The 23,037-nt window shown below is 36.4% G+C and overlaps 1 protein-coding gene across 2 annotated transcripts in view; it reads left to right on the top strand.

The window, feature by feature from the left end:
• The window catches only part of UNC5C (unc-5 netrin receptor C), a 383,755-nt gene that overhangs the window by 211,432 nt on the left and 149,286 nt on the right, over positions 1–23,037 (top strand). For both annotated transcript variants that reach the window (XM_007999311.3, XM_007999310.3), the window contains exon 2: positions 9,020–9,241. In XM_007999311.3, the coding sequence (XP_007997502.2) occupies positions 9,020–9,241 (222 nt within the window). The remainder of the gene's footprint in view (positions 1–9,019; positions 9,242–23,037) is intronic.

The following is a 23,037-nucleotide window of genomic DNA, read 5'->3' as shown; positions in this document are numbered from 1 at the left end:
GCAGAGACTACTTCAAAACTCATTCTATGAGGTGAGTATCACCCTTATACCCAAACCAGAAACACATACAGAAGAAAACAAAACACAGGTCAATATCCCTGATATTGAACATTGGCACAAAAATCATCAACAAACTAGCAGCAAACTGAATTCAACAACACATTAAAAAGATAATTCATCATGGCCCAGTGGGATTTATCCCAGGCATTCAAGGATAGTTCAACATACACAAATCAATGGGATACATCCTATCAAGAGAATGAAAATCAACAACATATGATGCTGAAAACCCTTTTGATAAAATTCAACATCCTTTTATGATAGACACCCTAAAACAAACTGAGTATAGAGGAAATATACCTCACCACACTAAAAGTAATATACAACAAACTCACAGCTAGTACTATGCTAAATGGGAAAAATCTGAAAGCATTTCCTGTAAGATCTAGAAAACAATAAGGATGCCCACTTTCATCACTGTTAGTCAACATAGTACTAGAAGTCTTGGCTAGAGCAATCAGAGAAGAGAAAAAAATAAAGGGCATCTAAACTGGAAAGAAAGAAGTAAAATTATCCCTGTTTGCAGATGATATGATCACATATTTGGAAAAACCTAGACTTCATCAAAAAACTATTGGAACTAATAAACAAATTCAGTAAAGTTGCAGGATACAAGGTCAACATACAAAAATCAGTAGCATTTCTATATGCCAATAGCAAACAATCTGAAAAAGAAGTCAAGTAAATAATCCCATTTACAGTGGCTACAAATAAAATAAAATCATTAGGAATTAAAGAAGTGAAATATCTCTAAAATGAAAACTGTAAAACATTGATAGAAGAAATTGAAGAGGACACACAGAAATGGAAAGATATTCCATGTTCGTGGATTGGAAGAACCAATATTGTTAAAATGTCCATATTACCCAAAGCAATCTAGATTCTATGCAGTCCTTATCAAAATACCAATGACATTCTTCACAGAAATAGGAAAACAAAAAGCTAAAATTTGTATGGAACCACAACAGACCCAGAATAGCCAAAACTCTCTTGAGCAAAAAGAACAAAACTGAAGAAATCACATTATCTGATTTCAAATTATACTGTAGAGCTATAGTAACCAAAACAGCATGGTACTGACATAAAAACAGACACACAGACTAATGGAATGGAAGAACAAACCCAGAAACAAATTCATACACCTACAGTGAATTCATTTTTGACATCACTGGAATTCATCACTGGAAGAATTCTCTGGATTACTAAGCAGAGACTTTTGGTCTCTTCCCTTACTTTCTCCCAAACAAGCAGAGTCTCTTTCTCTGTCTACTGAGCTGCCTAGAGCTTGAAGAGGGGTGACATAAGCATCCCTGTCTCTACTCATCACTGGGACTATGCTGGGTCAGACCTGAATCCAGCACATACTGGGTCTCACCCAAGGCCCATGGTAGCCACTGCCTGGCTATCATCTATGTTCTCTCAAGGCCCTAGGACTCTAGCAGCAAAACCAGCCAGGCTTTGCTTCTTCCCTCCAGAGAAGCAAGTTGCCTCCAGCCCTGTGCGCGTCCAGAGATAACATCTAGGAGCCAAGGCCTGGAGTCAGAAACCTTAAGAATCTACCTGGAACTCTATTCTGCTGTGGCTAAAGTGGCATCCATGCCACAAGACAAAGTTTCTCCCACTCTTCTATCTCCTTTCCACCATCAGAGGAGTCTTTTTCCACGGCGACTGCCACCCCAGGCAACAACAAGTACTGCTTGACTACCACCAATGTTCACTTAAGGCCCAAGGGCTCTTTAGTCAGCTTGTGGTGACTCTTCCTTCAGGGCAGTGGGCCCCCGTTTGGCCCAGGGAAGGTTCAGAAATGCCAGCCAAGAGCCAAGGCCTGGAATTGGGAACCTCAAGGGATTCATGTGGTTCTCTGTCCCACTGTGGCTGAGTTGGTACTTAACATGCAAGACAAACTCCCTTTTATTCTTCCCTCCCTTTCTCTCAAGCAGAAGGAGTCTCATCCCAGCCCACTCTCACTACAGCTGGGAATGTGCTTAATCTGAAGCCATCTGAAGCCAACACAACTCTGAGTCTCACTCCAGAACCACAGCATGTACTGCCTGGGTATTGCTGCTGATTATTCAGAGCCTAAGGTCTCTTTAGTCAGCAGGTGATTAATTCTGCCAGGACTTGGTCCTTCCCTAGTAGTTTTGCTTCTGGTCCAAAATGGCTCTAGAAATGTCGCCTGGCAGCTATGGCCTAGAATATGGGCCTCAGGACTGCCCGGTACCCTATCATACTGTGCATGAGCTGGTAGCTAAGGGACAAAAGAAAGTCCTCTTTACTCTTCCCTCTCCTCTCCTCAAGCAGAGGGAAGGAATGTCTCCTATAAGCTGTCAGCTGTGCTGCCCATGGTTAGGGAAGAGGTGGCACAAGCACTCCCTTAGCCACCGTGGCTGGTATCTTACTAGGTAGCATGTTCCCCAAGGACACTGATTCTGACCCTGGCATAGAACCATTATTTGCCCAAGAACTGCAGTCTTTGTGGCCTGGACTGCCTTTTAAGTTTATTTAGGACCCTAGAGGCTTCAGCCCATGGTGGCAAGGCTTAATAGAACTCAGGTTCTGACTGTAAGGATGAGTGAGTCCCCTCTGGCTAGGGCAGTATAAATGCTCCCTCTGTGGGCCCCAGCTGAATTCTGCCCCATTTTGCTTTCTGCTGTGACTGGGTGGTACTCTGTTCCAATGCAAAGTTGCACAACTACTGCCCTCTTCCTCCCCCAAGGACACAGATTCTGTCTGCACACCTCACAGTTACTGCTAGGAGTTGGGAGAGTGGTGACGTTAACAATTCAAGACTGTCTTTCCTACATTCTTCAGTGCGTTTCTCAGTGATAGGAAGTTAAAACCGGTTACTGTGATCACTCACCTGAGTTTTGGTTCTTATGAAGGTGCTTTATGGTGTATATAGTCAATTTGATGTTCCTGCAGGGAAGACAATCAATGAAGGCTTCCTTTGGCTATCTTGTTCTGCTTCCTCCCCTCCCCTCCCCCTCCCCTTCCCTCTCCCCTCCCCTCCCCTCGTCTCTTCTTTCTTTCTTTCTTTCTTTCTTTCTTTCTTTCTTTCTTTCTTTCTTTCTTTCTTTCTTTCTTTCTTTCTTTCTTTCTTTCTTTCTTTCTTTCTCTTTCTTACAAAAAGTGGTATAATTCTATACAAACTGGCCAAAAACTTGTTTTATTTGCTTGCCCTTCTAGGTCAACACATACAAATCCACTTTCTTATTTTTATTGGCCAGGCAGCATACTTTTGCTTGGATGTTTCAGAAATTATTTAACCATTCCTCAGTTGGTGGTCAGTTGTTCTCAGTTTTATTCAAATGAGTAATTCCAGCTGCCTTTTGTTGTAATATATCAGATATTCTTTAGACAAATAATGCTGCAGTGAACCTCTTTGTACATATGTATTTACATTTTCATGTCATTCTGTCTATAATATGGATTCCAACAAGTGGGATAGCTTATTTGGAGATATGCAGAGACTTAATTTTTACTTATATTGTCAAATTATATCTTCTGTGATACCCATTTACACTCCAGCCAGTATATGCAATTGTACATTTTTTCACCTCCTCATCAATCATTCAGTATTTTTTAGCTAATCTGGTAAGCAAAAATTTTATTTTGCAAAAAAACATTATATTACATTTATTAAATTATTTGAAAAAGGAGGTAAAGTTGTTTTTGTGAAAATGTTTTCTAAGAGCACACCATAGACTACATGGCAGAGGTAGAGATGATAGGCAGGAAAACACTTAGGAGGATAGATTAATTAATAAAAGTCAGAGATCATGAAGGCTTAAGCAGGCAGAAAAAGGTGCCTCTTTTTCAGAGTTAAGTGGATATCAACTAGCACATTAGTTGTCTATTGTTATTACTAATGTATGGGCATGATTTGGCAAGTATTTCTTTAAAAGCAAAAAAAAGTTTGTTTTGAAGTTAGAAATCATTCAGTACTTCCAAGTTGTGTAATACATTTAAGGCATTACCTATTCAATGACTTGAATTTAAATGATGAATCCATTAATATATTGCTTGAAATATAGACCATAGTCTTTGTGTTCCTGAGGATATTTTAATCAAAATATTAAAAATAAGCTGGAGTCTCATTCAAATAGTTAATTCCAGCTGCCTTTTGTTGTAATATATCATGAATTATCTCTCTGATGGATGGATAGCCAAATGCAGATAAAATTAGCTTTGCAGTCATTCATTTTAAATTGCTCTCGAATCACTTGGAAGTAAATTCCATTTCAGAAGAATACGCTTTAAGTCTCAGACAAAGAGATAATGGTCCTATATTTTATGATATAAGCAATAATAGTTTAAGTCTTATGATTCAGAAATATAGAAACTTATGTATTAAGTTGATGAAAATTAAGGCTTGATATATAGCAATGAAACCAGCAACCTAAAGCTCCCCAGATTGATGTTCATAGCATAATATTTTCCTGTGAAGAATTAGGTGGAATGGAAGTCTATAAAAATAATATATGGTGAAAAGCTTTCTCTTCTTGGATGTAAATGAAAAAGCAAAAGCCTATGTGAGATAACAGAAAAAAGGAAATACTGAGATTTATTGATATCAAGATAAAAACGGTACTACTGTTGGAATATCAGTATTGAGTAATAGTAGAAAGTGGAAAATTAAGTCAAATATCGGAGGAGGGTAAAAGGAATAATAACATTACATCTAAATCAAAAAAGCGTTAAGTTAATACTGAATTCTATGTACAGAACAAAAGCAACTCTGGAAATTTACCTTGTTAATTTGAATGAACTACAAGTACAAAACTTGTTTCACAACTTAATTAATCAAGTTATTTTGCCCAGATAGCATGATGCGGTCAATACCAGCAGGTGGGGTGTGCATTTATAGAAAATGTAATAATTTGGGATACCTGTGGCACGTTGCCAGAAATAAGTTCACAGTCTGAAGTTACTGTTCACAGACTGAATTCCTATTATCACCCTAATATCACTCCTTCAGATATTTATATTAAGAAATAAAGTGGTAAGAGGATGTACTCACTGATGTCCTTGAAGAAAAAAAAAAATCAATTATTTTTATAGCTTCAAGTTTTGCAGCATGACCTTACTAGTATTATAAAGCTGTTTTTTTAATTTTGTTATGTGGGGTTTTTTTCTAGTATGGTAATATGAATTGCATGAAAGGTACTGATCTCAGTAAACAGTCTACCACCTCAGGGTGGAATCACAAACTTTCTTATCCCCATGGGTTCAGCAGTCCTTTAATGCCCTGAAAAAGTAAAAATTTTAGCATGGCAGGATTTTACTTATTTTGGATCAGAGGCTCTTTGATGGGCACTAGGGATCATCCAAAGGAAGGCCACAAACACAAAAAGTCACACACCTTCCCTTGCACACCATTGCAAATACACTCGCTTAGAGAATTGATACGAGCCTGAGATTCTCAGTCTGAACAATTATGTTTTCCTTTAGAAAATATCTAATTACCACAAGAAGCTGGGAAAAACAAACTAAGTTCCAAAATGAATATCCAATAATAAAGATGCAATTTCATTTTTCAGACTTTCCATGAAGTGACATGCTCATTTAACTGACATTTGTAGACAGGGCTGGCTTCACGGGTATGTGACCTCTGCTGTCACACAGGACCAGTGTTTGGTTTAATGTTCTGCTGTCACCATCTCAGAAATCTTAATAAATTTTTAACCAGGGATCCTGAATTTTCATTCTGCATTGGGTCACACAAATTTTGTGGCCAGTCCTGTTTGTAGATATTTCTGTTGTTAAAACATCTTATAATTGTAAATGAATCTGAGGCACTATAAACTCTATCCTTTGTGAATCTCTTAGAAATGACCAAAGTTGCCATTAGTATAATATTCATGCATTTGTACAATTTTTATTGACCCCATATAATGTGCTAGACTTATGGAAAATGAAAATGAAAACAATATAGCCCCTGCTTTCAAAGAGTTTCATTTCTAGTGTTAAGCATTTGTTATATATTTCTAGTTTTTTGAAAATTGGTAATAATCTTATAAAACGAATTACAAAATTGAAAAGTAGATTCCTCCACTTGTATGACTGGCAAATGCATTGCACAGAGGAGCTAAATATTCATGTACGATAAATGGTATTTGTAGCTGATCACTTTTTATCTTTAAATACATGTAGCTATAGCCATGCTGGATGTTTAAATAAGTTTTCATCTATTATTTTAGTTGAAGAGAATTGGCTTGCTTGTTTGATTTTCAAAACTTTCTCTAGAAAAGAAAAAAGTTAGGATACAGTTTCATAAAAAGATGATTTCTAAAATAACACTGTATCTGAGAATTAATGCTGAAACTTAACAGTTTTGTATGGAGCAAGAATCAGAAAGTGTTCTTTTAGTATTTTTAACTTGATGGTGGGACCAACTTCCATGGTTGAGTAAGGTACCCAGGTCATATATTGTATGTGGAGAAGGTGAGGGTTTCACAACAGTAGTGAGCCTACTGATAATCAGCTTATTTGCATTTTATCATATCTGTCCCGCTGTACGTATCTACTAACCCAAGATCTTGAATTTTCTATATTAATATCATTCTCAACAACTGAATTGAGTAATAGAAGTGATATGCCATATTGCCTGTAACAGGAATTCATCCAGGGCATAGGCTTGAATTTACTTTGTGAATATTATAGGAAATCTTAATAAACTAATATGCTGGGGTTGGCCAAGGCATCTCTCTAGATCAACTTTTAAGAGATTGGTTCTGCTGAAGCTATAATGATATGTAAAAGAAAAACTGGATTTATTAAATTAAAACATTTCTAATGATAGAAATTTTCCTTAATAAGTTGTATTTTCAAGTGTTAACAAATGTCTTGAAAAATCAATACTGTGTGAAACCTCAAACCAAGATATAGGTTCATTTCTCTTTACTTGTTTTGATCATGTTGTCTTAAAAGTCAAAGTTAAGGAAATACAAAGTTAGTTTGCCCATACATTGTCTAAATATATTGTTACTACTTTTTTCCCAGCGCTTAACAGAGCTGCTTTTGACTTTAAAATGTGTGACTTTTTTGCTTCCATTTGTCTTTTCAGTAGTTTACAATAAAATAATCAGAAGAAAGAGATATATGCTTTGGCAAGGCAGAGTAATCAGTTTTTAGTGCCTGTGAAGTTTTTCTCTAGCATGTGAACATATAAATACTTTTGCTATATTACTTAATAAAGTAAGGTTGTATACAATCATCTATATCTTGCAATCATTCCTTTTCAAGTTTTACCTTCTGAAACAATGACTGAAAGATTTATTATACTTTGCGTGCTTAAATAAATATAGTTATTAAATACATTCACATGTTTTTGTGTGTACAAACATAGTTTAAAAATAAAATCTAGTTGGCCGCCTTCATGAATAGTAATAATTAAAAACAATAGCTAACTTCTATAGAATTTGAGTCATGTTTTTTGGAGCTTTTTTGATTATCAGCACTGTCCATCATCACATATAACAGTAAGTGCTTTAGAAAAAGAATTGGATAAGACCTTCAAGACATCAGTTTCATGCTGATGGATTTGTCAATAGTTCAGTTCCTCATCCCTTTGCCTTTCTGAGCTATGTTTATTTAAGCAGTCTTGAATGTTCTTGCATATTGACTAAAGGAGTTGCAATTGATGGAAACAAGGTTATTCTTTAGTAAGCTGACAATTTTTGTCCTTGATGTTCAACAATGGAAAAACTAGACGTGATGCCCTGCCAAAAGAAAGCAAATTAAGAAGGTAAAGTGAGAAAAAATATCTAGGTATAGGAAACAACATTTACATTTCAGTGTCATAAATTTACTACTGTGGGCAGCTTTGAATGCTAGTTTTGTCCAGTGATGCAAGTGAAGTCAATTTTTACTGCAAAATAGATTAACAGAGACCAGACATCATTACTATTTGACAGCTATCTTATGACTTGAATGAAAAAAGTTCCAAGCCAGTTTTCTTAGTGGACAGATAGATGTCCACTATACCAATGGCTATCTTCCAACACAGGGCAACAACTGAAGGAGAAATAAAATGACTTTCAAGACAACATGTGAGCAACCAGCCTTTAAGTATCAATACCATACTCTATATTTACTACTGAATAAAAAGTACATTTAAAGAACTTGTAAAAATTTTTAATTTTGACATCAGAGTTTTCACATGACGTGTTTGCAACCAATTTGGGGAATTAGTAATAGCTTTGTTCTCCTCTGTCCCAGTTGGAAGATTATTATGAGGCTGAACTTATTTATGGTGTATTGAAAAGACTGCTTTTACCTTGACTTTTGTACAACACAAGAATAGGTTTTATTATACAAAGCACTTTTAGTATTACTTTTTTATTTTGAATCATGCAGAATCCAGGTTTAAAATGTGTCTCAAAGTGTGCAAATTATCTAAAGTGGTTTTTAAATTTTGGGTTGAATGAATATTTCACACAATGACATCTTTTGAAAATAACAACAGATTTGAGTTTGAATGTAAAGATCCTTAATTAAACTTTCTAATATTTCTGCTCATCTTGCAAAGGATGTAAGCTTTATCTATGAGCTTTATGCTTTTCAAAGAAATGTTTCTAATGAAGTTGCTCTTGCTTTTGTCTGCTCTCAAGGGTGACACTCTATAATAGGAAATGTAGTGATACATTGGGAAGATCATGGTTTTTAATTGAGATACACATGAATTCCAGTTTCAGCTCTGCTATTTACTACCTATGTGCTCAGGGCAACTTGTTTATCCTCCCTGATGTTGAGTTTTGCTCTGTATAGAAATGGGAATAATAATCCATATCCTTAGTTAAACGACCAGTCAATAGATCTAACATACTGCCTAACACACAGCAGGCATTCAAATCCCTTAATTATTGCATTTATAAGTCATTATTTTTACACAACTAGCAAATAAAAGGCAAGTTGTTACAATGTGTTAACCATTTTCCACTTTCTTCTTGTTTCTCAGACGACGACTTTTTTCATGAACTCCCAGAAACTTTTCCTTCTGATCCACCTGAGCCTCTGCCACATTTCCTTATTGAGCCTGAAGAAGCTTATATTGTGAAGAATAAGCCTGTGAACCTGTACTGTAAAGCCAGCCCTGCCACCCAGATCTATTTCAAGTGTAATAGTGAATGGGTTCATCAGAAGGACCACATAGTAGATGAAAGAGTAGATGAAACTTCCGGTGAGTTTTCTATTGCATTTGCATTGCAGTTCAAGATTCAGTTACTCACTACTCTAGCCTGGGGCCATACTATAATTTCAATTAGTAGAATGGAAAATGGAATTATTCTTTGACAAAAAGTTTTGAATTGGTTGGTTAAGATTTGGTGATCTTCTTTCATGTGTTGAAAAGTAAAATGACGTGAATAAATCTTGACTTGATTCCCGTTGGACTACATGAGATTAAAACACGGTTCATACTTAAGAAGATAAATAATGCGAATCAATAGACTGACAATGTTAAATGCCCTAGCAAGTAATATTCTTGAATTGCACTTGCGTGGTAGTCAGATCTAAATAGTCTGAGATCTGGGAAGCATTTTTAACTAGGATAAATTGAACGTGTTTACATTACCGTCTAATGTTAATCCATGTGCGTAGTTTGCCCTTATATTTGTTAAGGATTTGTAAATGTCATAGATTCAAAGTATCTTATACTCATAATTTACATCCAAAAGTGAATCCTAACTTCCTAACTCTTATCTAAAATTAAATTGAGGGTGATTCAGAACAGTGATAGTGTAGGATCCATGAACAGAAGAAATGGTAATTGTAGCCCTTTCTCAGAGGGTCTTGATCTGATTATCTTTGCCATGGCATGGTTAAAACTCCTGACTTTGTTGCTCTGTAAATACCATCCTTAAAGATAAAATACTAAAGGCAAAGAAAGGATAAAGTAGATTCTAATAACCTGTGGGATTTCAATTAGATATAAAGGAAACTTTCTTGATAGCAATTTTCTGCTACACAATGGATAAGTTAGGGTGGTTGTGGAATCTCCTGGAGTTCTTTTAAATTGGAAACATATATATCTTTCCATGGTAATATAAGTGTTTTTGCTCTCCAGCAGAGAGAATAACTCTTTGAACTTTCAGATATCTTCCAGACTTATGATTCTGTAATGTTGACATATATTTAAGTATTAATACTTTATTGTTCAACGTTTTCAAGCCAAAGAATATCAAGCATGACAAAAATTGAAGCATTTAAATATCTTTGTTATCCTTCATAGATGTCTTTCTATACCAAAATGGATACACATGTTCAAAATCCAAATTGTAAATAATTCATATTTGTGCCCAAGTGTTGGATTAACCAGAGACAAGTAGAGACCAGCACTTGAGGGCTCTACTTTCTACTTTCAAGGTCTGCAACAAAGTAAATAGCATATGGAGGTGACAGAACATAAAGAAACAGAACTGACCATGAGAGGACTGAGAAGAGGCAACTTTTTAAAAAGCACGTGGGGCATATTCTTTATAACATAAATGATCTTTGGAAAATCAGGTGGCAACTCCACATAATTGCTTGTCAATTTGTGAATCAATATGCTCACTGAATGCAAGCTGATGACTGCAGATACAACTGGGTATCCAATTGTAGGGTAGCTTACTTCAGGGAATTGTCCCACCTCTTGGTCTAATTACTCAGAAAATAACTCCACCAGATGTCTTCAAAATCTCAAGTGGATTGACTTTTATTTGTTTCAGCTCACGTATTTGTACAGATTTCAAACAAATAAGCTTCAATGATAAAAGGAAAGAGAAAGAAATCAGAAAAGCTCAAATACGTCACAACATATTCAGGCTTATCTTTACTAAAATAATGAAATGCCTATATAGGAAGATTATAAATAGAAACAAAACTATTCTAATATTGAATGCTTCTAACAATTTCATGCTATGTTGGTAACACACCCACACACACTTATACACATATATTGAGAGAGATTTCCTTTCTGCGAAACCCTTATTTTTAATAGTTCTACACAAAATTAGTTAATATTATATACATCAATGATTAAGACTACCTTTTAAATTAACTATAAACTAAAATAGTTTGCATGTTTTCATTTAAATTCAGGAGAGACAGATGAGAACTAAAGGATGATTTAGGAAATTCAATACTTTCTCAGTTCTCCTGAGATTCAGGAATGGAGTGAAATACAATACAGCTTTATTGGGAGCTTTCATTTTCATCCAAAACTTTACAAAAAAAAAAAAAAGCCAGCATCCAGCCAAAAGCTAACATACTAGACTCATGTAAGTATTACCTTTAAAGTTAGGAAAAACTTGGTGGGAATGTAAATTAGTACAACCTCTATGGAAAACAGTATGGAGATTTCTCAGAGAATTAAAAATAGCACACCATTTAATCCAACAATCCCACTACTTGGTATCTACCCAAAGGAGGAGAAATCATTACATCAAAAAGATACTTGCACTCATATTTTTCATAGCTCTATTCACAATAGTAAAGATAGGGAATCAACCCAAGTGCCCATCAGTGGATAATCAGATAAAGAAAATGTGGTATGTACAAACAATAGAATACTAGTCATCCATAAAAAAGACTGAAACCATGTCTTTTGCAGCAACATGGTTGGAACTGGAGGCCATTATCTTAAGTGAAGTAACTCAGACCCAGAAATATATTAATAAATGCCACATATTCTCACTTGTGAGAGCTAAATAATCTGTACATATGGATGTTGAGTGTGGAATGATAGACAATGGAGACTCCGAAGTGTGCAGATGGGTGAGAGGGGGTAAGTGATGAGAAATTACTTAATGGGTACAGTGTATGTTATTCAGGTGATGGATACCCCCAAAAGCCCTGACTTTACCACTATGTAATCTATTCATGCAACAAATTATACTTATATACCATAAATTACTACAAATAAAAAGACTGAAGTTAGGAAAAAGACAAAGATGCCCACAGATACCATTATTAATTGGTATTATTCTAATCTACCAGCCAGTGCCATTAGACAACACAAGTAATGAAGAGGTACAAAAATAGTAAAGAAAGTGGAAAATCATCATTTATGACAAATTGTGTGATTTTGTGCTCCTGGAAAATGTATGCATTTTAAAAGAAAAAAAAATTTTTAAATCAAGAGAATAGAGAAAATAGCTGATAAAAAAATTGTGTAACCAACCAACTTTCCTATGTACAGACAGCCAATTCAAATTAAAATGCAGTAAAAGATGTCATTCAGAATAGCTGTGTAAAAGAAAACACATAGGTATATACTTAACAAAAATTTTGCAGAATTTTATAAAGGAAATTTAAAAATCCTACTTAGAGACAAAAAGATATCATGACTTACATTAAGGAAAGACATATTATTCTTGAATGGAAAGGTCAAATATGTTTAAATGTCTAATACTTATAAATGAATCTGTAATGTCACCGTCATTTTATTAAAACTAATTTGGGAAAATAGCTGAGAGAATTCTTAAATAGTAGAGTAATGAGAAAGACCCAACTCATTATAAATATAATGCTAAAGAGGTTAGAAGAGTTTGATCTTAGCAGAGGATAAAACATACAGATTAATGGATTAAAACAGAGATCAAGAAACAAAGACCTAAGGCATTTGTACCTATTACATTACCTAGAATGTAATAAAGATCAGTTTTTTAACCAGTGAGGAAAATAGTTTATTCCATAAATGATTTCATAAAATAAGATAGGAAGTTCAAATCGAAAAATAATAAAGAAAACCTGAAACTATCTCATTCTTTAGAACAAAATAAATGCTAGATGTTGGGGCTTAAAATCATCATCATCATCGCCACCCTCACCATCATCATTAGGAGAAAATTTGGCAGTTGGTTGGTTGGTTTCAGTGGTGAGCATAGTCTTTTAAATCAGGACACACAATCTATAAGTCTTACAGGAAGGCATTATTAAACATGAATATCCAAAGCAAGAAAACCGCAAACAAAACCAAGAGACAGATTTGAAAACTAGTTATAGTATCTGTGGCTATATATTAGCCAACAGGCTAACTTTATAAATGTATATAAATAGCTCAAAACTATAGTTAAAGAAAAGATCAGCAACCCAATAGAAAATTGAGCAGAGTTGTTGACACAACAAGATACAGGAACAGCAATGTAAATGGTAATTAAGTATCTAAGGAGATGTCATCAGGATCAAAACATTTGTTAACATATGGTGTTGATTAAAGGCATAATTTGTTGATGGGTGTTCAAATTGATACAATCTTTTTGAAGGCCAATTTGAAAATACCCTCAATATTGAAAGGTATATAGCTTCTACTGAGTAGTTACAAACCTAGAAACTATCTGAAATATAATTCCAAATGTGCACAAAGGTTGGCCATTGAACTTTTGTTGCAGTTGCATATCAGGGACTGTTTATCCCTACTGTGATACTTTTAAGTTTATTTTTTATTTTTTTGGAAACAGGGTCTTCCTCTGTCTCCCAGACTGGAATGCAGTGACATGATCATAGCTCACTGCAAGCTTTAAACTCCTGGGCTCAAGTGATCCTCCCACCTCAGCCTCTCAAATAGCTACAACTACATGCACGCTACCATGCCTGGCTAATTTTTCATTTTTTGTAGAGATGGGGTCTTGCTATGTTGCCCAGGCTGGTCTGCAAACTCCTGTGCTCAAGTGATCCTGCTGCCTTAGCCTCCCAATGCACTGGTGAAACAGGAGAGTTCCCTCGACCACTTCTGGGGCTTGCAACAGGGGTATGACTCATTTACTCTTTAAGCTACACTCAAACACCTTTCCAGAGGAGGAGCATGCAGGTGAGGGGGTGCAGGAGCTGGGGCGAGTGCCTTTGGGCTCCGGCAGGAAGGAACCCTTTACCAGCCTGCAGCAGTGACTGGAAGTTGCCTGCGACAGAGCTTTGGAGCCCCAGAGGGCACGTGTTATAAACAGTGCTCTTTCAGCTTTGCCTCCACAGATGCCTTAAACGTTAACAGCTCCGTGAAGAGTCATGGTGACAGCCTTTTTGGGTCCCTGCACCCAGTGTATCCTGAATTCTTTTTCAGCATTAAGGAAGAATCAGGTCACAGGAACAGTTTGAAAGGTGATGAATGCGGAGGATTTTATTAAGCGGTGGAAGTGGCTCTCAGCAGAAAGGGAGCTGGAAAGAGGATGATACGGGAAGAAGGTGATCTTTCCGTGAAGCCCGGCCATCTGCGGCCAGCCTCCTCCTCTCCAAAGTCATGCAGTCGGAAGTTATACTGCGTCTATCTGTAGTCTCCGATGTTCATTTGCTTCTCTCGACATTCAGCTGCTTGTCTCTCTGACAGCTAAGGTCTGGGGCTTATGCGAGCACAGGATAGAGGGGCAAGGCAGGCCAAAAAGGTAACTTGGGCAGGAAAACAGGGGGCTGCAGTTTCCAGGCTTGAGGGTGGGGCCTTTGCTGGGGAACTGCTCTCTTCAGCTCAGTATTTCCCTGCCTCCTGTCCATATCACTGGAGCTACAGGGGAAGAGGCCCACCATACCTGGCCATCATCCATTTTAAAACAATGAGGTTGCATCAGATATATATGAAGCTATAGAAAACTCTCTGAGATAAAATGTAGAATGAAAGCCAAAGTAGAGAAGACTGTGTACTGTGTGTGATATGCTTCCATGTATAAAGAAAGAGGATGCATGTATATTTGTAGGTGCATTAGAATTTTTCTGGAGAAACATATAACAAGCAGATGACACCTTAGAGTCTGGGGTGATAAAGGGACTTTTATTGTTTGAGGTTTTTTTTTTTCCCCCATCCTGTGAATGTGTTATTTTCATAATAAATAATGAAACCTGAACAAAAGCCCGTACCACTTTATTGCCTCTCTTTGCCTGCTATCATAAATCCCCAATATGGACAAATATTGGTGGAGAAATTTGTAGGCTCTTTATGTTAAAGTTTTTTGCTTTCCTGTGAGATCAGAATATCGTGAATGCAATTGAAATAAAGGCATTTGTTTTTTTAGGGGTGGGGGTTGAGGGGTTTTTCTTGAAGCTAGATTCGCTCTGCAACTTTGGTTCTCAACTGGAGTCTGACTGTAGTATTGTTGAGGATTTATTGGTTCTTAATAGCAAGAAATTTTAGAATACATTAAGTCCTGAAATGTATTTCAAATCAGGTAAATTTTCTTAGTATTGGAAAAAATCAAACCTGGTTATCCTATGATAAGACAGAGAAGAGACATTGCAAACAAATTGTTTTTATACATACCTCTGTCTTATAATCATATTTAGAAGGATATTTAGTGACAACCAAGCTACATTACCTTGAGACTAAGAAAAGTTGACTACATTCAATAAAATATCTATCAAAGGTAACTTCGTATTTAAAAACTGCAAGACAATAAAACTGAAATAAAACAAATTTCTTCTCCAACTCATAAGATATTCTTTTAAATTAGGAAATCATTAAATAGGAAGCAAATACTTATTTATACTCACTGATTCTATCTATCCATTGATCATAACAAAATGTACTGATTGAAGATCATTCATTACCATTACTCTTTGCCTTTCCATCATTTAAACCACAATTGCATTTCTTACATATAAGAAACAGAAAAGTGGAAAGCAGCTTATAATAAATCATTTAGAAATTTTCAATATTTGAAAGTTCTTGATTTGGTAATATAGTAATACATGCCTATGTTACCTTCAAAATTCCATAGAAATCATGATCTACTCAATATTTTGTGGTTACATTTTTAAGAAAAACTCAGGCTCAGCTGTTCGCTTTCTATTTACTTGAAGTCTTTTCAACTCTTGTTTCCATGGTACCTAAGATCTACCATCTAAAAGCAAATATTTTTTCTCTGTGAAGAAGCAAAGAGGTTTAGAAAACCATGGTTATGTTGAAATTTTAATAATCCCTGAGATTTTCCTTCTTCATCTTTAATTATTCTCAAGTTAGCAGAAAATATCAATGAGGTCAACACAACAAAAATAAAAGTTCCAGGCCTTATCCCAAACACCTTACATGTATTCTGTTCTTTAGTCATCATAAGTGTCTTATGAGATAATTTCTAAGAATCTCCTTTGGTAAATTAGGAATCGGAGGCTCAGCAGGATAAAGAAACAAACTTGCCTCAAATCACCTAATGAGGAAGTGACGCAGCCAGGATATGAACCCAGAGCTCTCTGCTTCCAAAAACTTTGCACTTGGCCCTGTGCCTGGTGTCTCCCTAAGTTTTGCATAACTACTGAACACAGAACAGTTAGTCTAAAAAAACAGCTATGCAATACAATTATTTCTTTTCCCAGGAAAAACAGCTCCAGAGTGTCAGCTGTATGTGCATTTTTCATGTTTTTATTTGCCTTCCTTGCTTTGTGTCAGGTTTTCCACATGCAGGCCTTTGTGATTCTTTAATATAATAACATAAGCTAGTGTTTAGGGTCTGGTTTTTCATTCTTGAAGGCCTTTGCCTTTTGGCCAGGGAGCAAACAGTGATCCTTAATGGAAAAAAGGAAGTGATGAATAGAAGCTATAATTGGGCATAAATGTAAGTGAATTGCTTCTAATCAAACCTCAGCTTAGGTATACTGTGCTCAATCAAGACCCCATTTGTTGCAAGAGTGGGAACAATGAAAATCCTCCTCCTTTTGTATTCCTATTTCAGATACCTTTTCTCTCCATCTGGGTACCAAAAATTAAAATCTCAGCTTCATCCTTCACTCCAACAGGCAAAATGATCATCAAGTATTGCCCATTTATTTTCAAATCATCCTTCTGTTTTAAGTCTTGCTTCTACTCCCCTTCTACTCTTTAATATATACCTCTTTGATTATCTAAATAGCCACCTACATCTTCTTTATTTTGGCCTTTTTTCGAGCAGTTTATTCTCCAAGTAGTTATAGGCCTAAAAGACAAGTGTTCAAATGGTTTTTCGAAGTGGTTGTCATTCCCCTTCTTAAAAATATATAATGGTTCCCCTTTGTCCATGAAATAAAGCACATCCTCCTTGATCTTATCTTCAAAGTCTTCAGTATAATTGGCTCCTAATCAAACTTTCTAGCCTTGTCCCATAGTTTCACCTTTACCACATGCCTTGTATAGTAAGCTGATAGGGTTTTTCCTCTTAAACTGTGTTCAACAAACCACCAGTGTCTTATAAGTTCTTAATAGATGTTATTTTGGAAAACAAGAAAACAAAAACTTTGCAGCCAATGTAGGAAACGCTGCAGTAATTATATTCCCTTTTTGGAGAAAGTACTAAGTCATCTTAATCCATCTGGGCTGCTGTGGCAAAATGCCACAGCCTGGGTCGTTTATAAAGAACAGAAATGTATGTCTCACAGATTTGGAGGCTGGGAAATCCAATATCCAACAGATTCGTTGTGTGATGAGGGCCTGCTTCCTTCTAGATGGTGCCTTCTTGCTGTGTCTTCTCATGACAGAAGGGGCAAAGGGTGCCTCCCTTGTCTCTTTTATAAAAGCAGTAACCCATTCTTCATGACACTTGCCCCCATGGCCTAGTCACCTTCCAGAGGCCCTGCCTCCTAATACCATCACCTAGGGAGGTAGCATTTCAACATATGAATTTGAGGGGATATGAATAATGAGACCATAGCAAATGTATATTAGCACAACAGTCCCCAACCTTTTTGGCACGAGGGACCGTTTTCATGGAAAACACTTTTTCCACAAAGTGGGAGGGGGATGATTTAGGGATGATTCAAGTGTATTACATTTATTGTGCACTTTATTTCTATTATTATTACATGGTAATATATAATGAAATGAATATACAACTCACCATAATGTAGAATCAGTGGGAGCCCTGAGCTTGTTTTTCTGCAACAGTCCCATGTGGGGGTGATGGGAGATAGTGACAGATCATCAGGCATAGATTCTCATAAGCTGCATACAACCTGTATCCCTTGCGTGTGCAGTTCACAATATGGTTTGCACTCCTGTGAGAATCTAATGCTGCCACTGATCTGACAGGAGGCAGAGCTCAGGACGTAATGCTCTCTCACCTGTTGCACACCTCCCGCCGTGTGGCCTAGTTCCAGTACTGGTCCGTGGCCTGGGGGTTGGGAACCACTGTATTAGCATGTGAAAGTCTCAGGAAAGGTCTGTAATGAGAAAATCTTATTTATTTGTTTATTTGTTTATTTATTTATTTATTTATTGAGATGGAGTCTCGCTCTGTCACCAGGCTGGAGTCAGTGGCGCGATCTCGGCTCACTGCAACCTCCACCTCCCAGGTTCAGGCGATTCTCCTGCCTCAGCCTCCTGAGCAGCTGGGACTACAGGCGAGTGCCACTACGCCCAGCTAACTTTGTATTTTTATTAGAGACTGGGTTTCACCATGTTGGCCAGGCTGGTCTTGAACTCCTCGTGATCCACCTGCCTCAGCTTCCCGAAGTGCTGGGATTACAGGCATGAGCCACCACGCCTGACCTGATAACCTTTTTACTATTTGTCAACTGTAATCTTTTTCACAGAATCTCTATTGAAATATCATGAGATCTTAATGTCACACCAGGAGATGATTTAGGAAATGCCACTCACAGATTTTCAAAGGGGAACTACGGGAGATCTGTATAAACTCTATCAAGTGATGCATACTCTTTTCTTTATAGTTTGGAGCATTATAATCATAGAAACATTAAGTTTTGAGAACTATGGCAGTCATTTAGTTCAGCTTAATTAATTGTTGGCATGCTTTTCATTAAATTGAGTGAAACTAATTTTTTATTATCTTGACTTTGTGAACCTGCTTACATCACATGGAACTTCAGAAAATAAGTTTGTTCACATCTTGTCCTCTTATTATTAGTCTTAGATAACTTGAAAAAGATAATTATCACATCTCTTTCCCCAAATCTCTCCCCTCTTTACTCTAAACATTATAGGTCAAGAGAAGGCTTCATGAAATTTGGGGCCGTGTCTGTCTTTTTTTACTGTTCCTGCTCCTGCTTAACATGGTGTTGGGTACTTAGTAGAGACTCAATAAATACATTTTGAATGAGTTAATTATCCTTTATACCATACTTTTTTTCGCTCCACCTCTGTCAACACCTTATTCATTCTTAAAGAAGTATCTCAAATGCAATACTGTGAATGAATCTTTCTATAAAAACCCAAGTCATAGGTAAATATGTCCTCATTTCTGTTATTTGTACTTCCGTTTTCATTATACTCATGGTAATTGTGGAAATACTATGATAATCCCTATGAAATTATCAATATTCGGCATTCAACCTTTTTTTTTTTTGAGATGGAGTCTCGCTCTGTCACCCAGGCTGAAGTGCAGCGGCATGATCTCGGCTCACTGCAACCTCCACCTTCTGAGTTCAAGAAATTCTCCTGCCCAGGCCTCCCAAGTAGCTGGGATTACAGATGCCTGCCACCATGCCTAGCTAATTTTTGTATTTTTGGTAGAGACAGTGTTTCACTGTGTTGGCCAGGCTGGTCTCGAACTCCTGACCTCAGGTGATCCACCTGCCTCAGCCTCCCAAAATGCTGGGATTATAGGCATGAGCCACTGTGCCTGGCCAATATTCAACCATTTCTGAAGTGCAGAAGTCACAGTCTTATATTCAATATCATGTGTTATTTATTAAAGTTATATTTATGTATACATATATTAATAGAGGTGCATGTATATATAATATATATAATCTCTGTTTCTTCAACTAGATTGGAATGGTATGGTATGGTTTATCTTTTGTAAAGCTTTTTCTTTTCTGTAGTTTATAACAAGGTGCTAAGCACAGGCAATGATCAATGACAGTTTATTTTCTGAGATTATAGCTACTCATCCTACTAAATTTGTGTAACTGAAATTTAGTGAGACAAACCAACAGTGTGTATTTGGAATATTTCATGAATAGGTAATTTGAGGAATACATAAAGATAGCTTAATCTTCTGTAAGAAGAGTTACTTTATACAATAAATATACCTATCACACCAATTGTTATTATCCATGTAATCATTTTAAACTCAGTTCTCATTAACAGAGTGAACAATTTCAAAAGGAAGTTATGTGGGTTTTGCTTACATTTTAGTAAATGATGCATAAAATTTGAAAACTCTATTTGAACCTCATTCCATGATTTGTTATTTAAGTCAGTAGGAGTATTGCCTTTGCAAGAATGGAGCTTTATATCTGTAATACAGTTGTCTGCCAATGAAGATAAATGATTCTGGAATTTAAATCAATTATTTATTTGATTTCTTTCTCGGAGGTACTTATTTCAATACCAGAAACTAACAATTTTTCTTTTCAGTATGAGGCTGGCCCCAGGGCTGAGTAAATAAAAATAGAAAATTGATAAGGACCTATGTAGTACATGAAGGCTATTTCACTGAGTTAATCTGATAACTTCACAAGATAGTAGTTGCTGGTTAGTCATAACAGAATATCAATTGTCCTGGATTGAAAGGTGTAATGTTTTCTCACCTTTACTTTGCAATAATGTTCTAGACCATATCTGTGCAAGAAGTATATGTTATTAAAATTTTCTATACAGTATTTGAAGATTCAGTATCCCATGGGGAAGATTTTTTAATGTTTGAATCTTATTTTTCATTTATTAGTGTTCACAATCGATTCATCCTTATTTCATGTTGACTTTGTCTTTAAACACCTGGGCTAACACGGCCAACATAAACTCAGCTGCAATTACAAAAACATGGTTAAATCAGAGTTCTAGAACTTGAGTGTTTGTTGCAATTGCTTTCATTATATCACGCAGATGAATCTCTGCTAGCTGACTTATTTGAGCTCACCTTCTGCATATAAATGTTTTTCTTTTCATTCTTTTTCTAGCTTACAAAAAGAAGACAGTACTTGAAAATTTTTAGGCTACACATTTAGATTCTTTTTGTTTCTCATCTATTGTTGTCATGAAGTTTTTATTGTTATTGTTATTTGTTCACTTTTGGTAATTCCAATATTTGCAAATATCAGTATTATAGACCCCGTATATACTCCAGAACACCCTGACTATATCCTATTTGCAGAACTATGTCATTTTAATTTAATTATATCCCATGGGGAAGATTTTTAATGTTTGAATTTCTACTGTACAGAAATTTTTAATAGCATATATTTATTGCACAGATATGGCCTAGAACATGATTGCAAAGTAAAGGTGAGAAAACATTTCACCTTTCAATGCAATTTTAGCAAGTTGTGTTTCACTAGGGGAAAAGAGAAATTTTCTAAAATTATACACAGTGAGAGTTTTTAGTGTAATAAACACAAAGGAATTCTCCCCTGCCAATTAACACTTAGGGCAAGGTTACTTGTAATACATAACTCCTCTTCCTGTCCACAGTGAAGATGAAAGCACTGATTAATACAATTTAATCGAGAATATGCATATAAGTAGATATGTAAATACAGACCCACATATTTGCATGTGTGTGTGTTTTTCCAAATTCAGAAGAGAAAAAATCAAATTGTATCCATCCTCAGGCCCACATAGAGGCTACAATAAGAAGCTGGAGTCCAAGGACTATTCTTCATCTAGATAACATGCTGCTGAAACAGGCATTTCAGGAGCAAAACTAGTGATTGTGTTGCTATAGCAGTTTTGCCACGTGCTCAGCAACCATGCACATGCTGTGTGCTGAGTTTTAATATGACCACTTCGAAGTGAGAATAGCACAATTGTTAAAAGCCTTATTGTACTTTTTAATCTAACCTTTGGCTGAAGCATGTGAAGGGTTTAAGAAGAGTCTCTTTTACTTTTTCTTTTTTTTTTTTTTTTGAGATGGAATTTCTCTCCTGTCACCCAGGCTGGAGTACAATGGCATGATCTTGGCTCACTGCAACCTCCACCTCCTGGGTTAAAGTGATCCTCCTGCCTCAGCCTCCTGAGTAGCTGGGATTATAGGTGCCCACCACCACACTGGGCTAATTTTTGTATTTTTAGCAGAGACAAGGTTTTACCATGTTGGCCAGGCTGGTCTCGAATTCCTGACCTCAGGCGACCCCCCCACCTCGGCCTCCCAAAGTGCTGGGATTACAGGCGTGAGCCATCTTTTACTTTATTTTCATGGAAGAAACATTTAAAAGAGTTTGGGGTTATCATATAAAACAAATTAAGCATCATTTTAAAGGAAGTTTAAGAAACAATGTATGCTTAAAAGAGAGGGTCCGCTTTCAAAAGAGCATAGCTTTTCTCCTAAAATTTAAATATTATTGTTGGGTGTCTGAACCTATTGTGCTAAATATAAGTAAACTGGTTGGTAATTATGATATAATGATCCAGGCTATTATTCCATTCTATTTGTTTCCGTATCACTGAATCTTAGTACCCACTATTCTCTCAATAATTTGGTCAAAATCCTGATGCTATTTCTCTCTTCCCACCCTATCATTTTTTGCCATCTTTGAAAACACAATTAAGAACTTTTTAGTTAAAAATTTCCACAATCGATGAATAATCAAATGCGAACCCTTGAGTTGGGGGTACATCACTAACTAGCTGTGGATCATATTGTCTTCCCTCGTGTTTACCATCAGTCCTGAGTCATCGCTCAGCTAGTGCTTGTCACACCAGTCCTGGGGAAGCCTGTTGAAATATCCATTCTTGCCAGATCCTCTAAATAGTACCTTTTGGAGATATAAAAACCAGCCCATGTAACATGAGCGCTACCATTAGCCAACTATCAGGGTCTGGCAAAAAAGTAAGCACAGCATGTAGGAAATACAGTATCTTGCAATGAAAAGCAATTCAGATGAGGGAGCCTTGGACTCATTTCTAATTTCATCAAAGGTTTAACCTGATTATAAAAATTGTGTTCTGGAAGAAAGTTTCCAGAACATGAAGGCAAGAGCCGCAAGGAACCATTAGGGCAGGAACTGTCAACCCTGGCTGCACTTGACAGTTACCAGGGGGGATTTTTGAAAACACCTAGGTCCTGGCCCCAGCCCCAGAGATAATAATTTAATTGGGAACAGGCCATAGCTTTTCCTTTGTCTGTTTGTTTTAAGCTCTCTAGTAAT

This window comes from Chlorocebus sabaeus, chromosome 7 (assembly GCF_047675955.1).
Source record: "Chlorocebus sabaeus isolate Y175 chromosome 7, mChlSab1.0.hap1, whole genome shotgun sequence".
NCBI lineage: Eukaryota > Metazoa > Chordata > Mammalia > Primates > Cercopithecidae > Chlorocebus > Chlorocebus sabaeus.
The sequence above is the reverse complement of the archived record's forward strand: the minus strand, read 5'-3'. Positions and strand labels throughout refer to the sequence as shown.